General features: G+C 36.5%; 1 protein-coding gene across 1 annotated transcript in view; it reads left to right on the top strand.

The window, feature by feature from the left end:
* The first annotated feature begins 37 nt into the window (after positions 1-37).
* Positions 38-715, top strand: part of LOC108678246 (trafficking protein particle complex subunit 6b) — a 26,137-nt gene continuing 25,459 nt past the window's right edge. Inside the window, exon 1 of the mRNA XM_018166614.1 lies at positions 38-213. Within this exon, the coding sequence (XP_018022103.1) occupies positions 118-213 (96 nt within the window). The 5' untranslated portion in view covers positions 38-117. The remainder of the gene's footprint in view (positions 214-715) is intronic.

Raw genomic sequence — 715 nt, 5'->3', positions numbered from 1 at the left:
CATACCCGAAGTCTTAAAATCAATTATAAAAAAAAAAATTGCCCTGTAATGTTCTCGTCTTCTCGGTTATGTGAATTGTTGATCTCTGTCGTTGTGAGCCAATAGTTGTCCTCCGTCATGACAAAGCTTGCTGAAGATGTAATATTCGACTTTTTGCATATGGAAGCGGTGAAATATATGTATGATCAGTGCTCTAATGAAAAACATAGTGAAGTAAGTGTGTCAAATGAAAATAATTTTTATGTTATCATTTGTCTTATGTTGAAATTGAATTTTTAACCTTTACAATGTAAAGGGTAAATTGTATATATGTATCATGTAAAGTTTACATGATACATATATATGATTTGTACATTTGTAGACCAGTAAAGTATCATGGATATTGGATACCACTTAGCCTAGTCTTACCAGCATTATATTACATAGCTACCTTAACATGGTGGTTTTTAAGCAAATCCTTGGGCATTTAGCCCCAGCAGACTCCAGCAGGCACTCCGCAGGCACAGTGGCGCTCCGAAGCAGAAAAAACCTAGATCCAGGTTTTTTGCTTCCCACTCGGTTTCTAGATTTTTCATTGACAAACTGGTCCTAATCTAATTTTTTTTTAAAATGGTGCGCTGAAAGCAGAAATCAGTCAACAGTTATAGCCAACTTAAGCCAAGAAAGGGAGAACTGCTACGAGACTTACGCGATGGAGATTGGAGCCATTTACAGG

Source organism: Hyalella azteca, unplaced genomic scaffold (genome assembly GCF_000764305.2).
Source record: "Hyalella azteca isolate HAZT.00-mixed unplaced genomic scaffold, Hazt_2.0.2 contig4650, whole genome shotgun sequence".
Classification (NCBI taxonomy): Eukaryota; Metazoa; Arthropoda; class Malacostraca; order Amphipoda; family Hyalellidae; genus Hyalella; species Hyalella azteca.
This window is presented reverse-complemented; position numbering and strand designations above follow the sequence as displayed.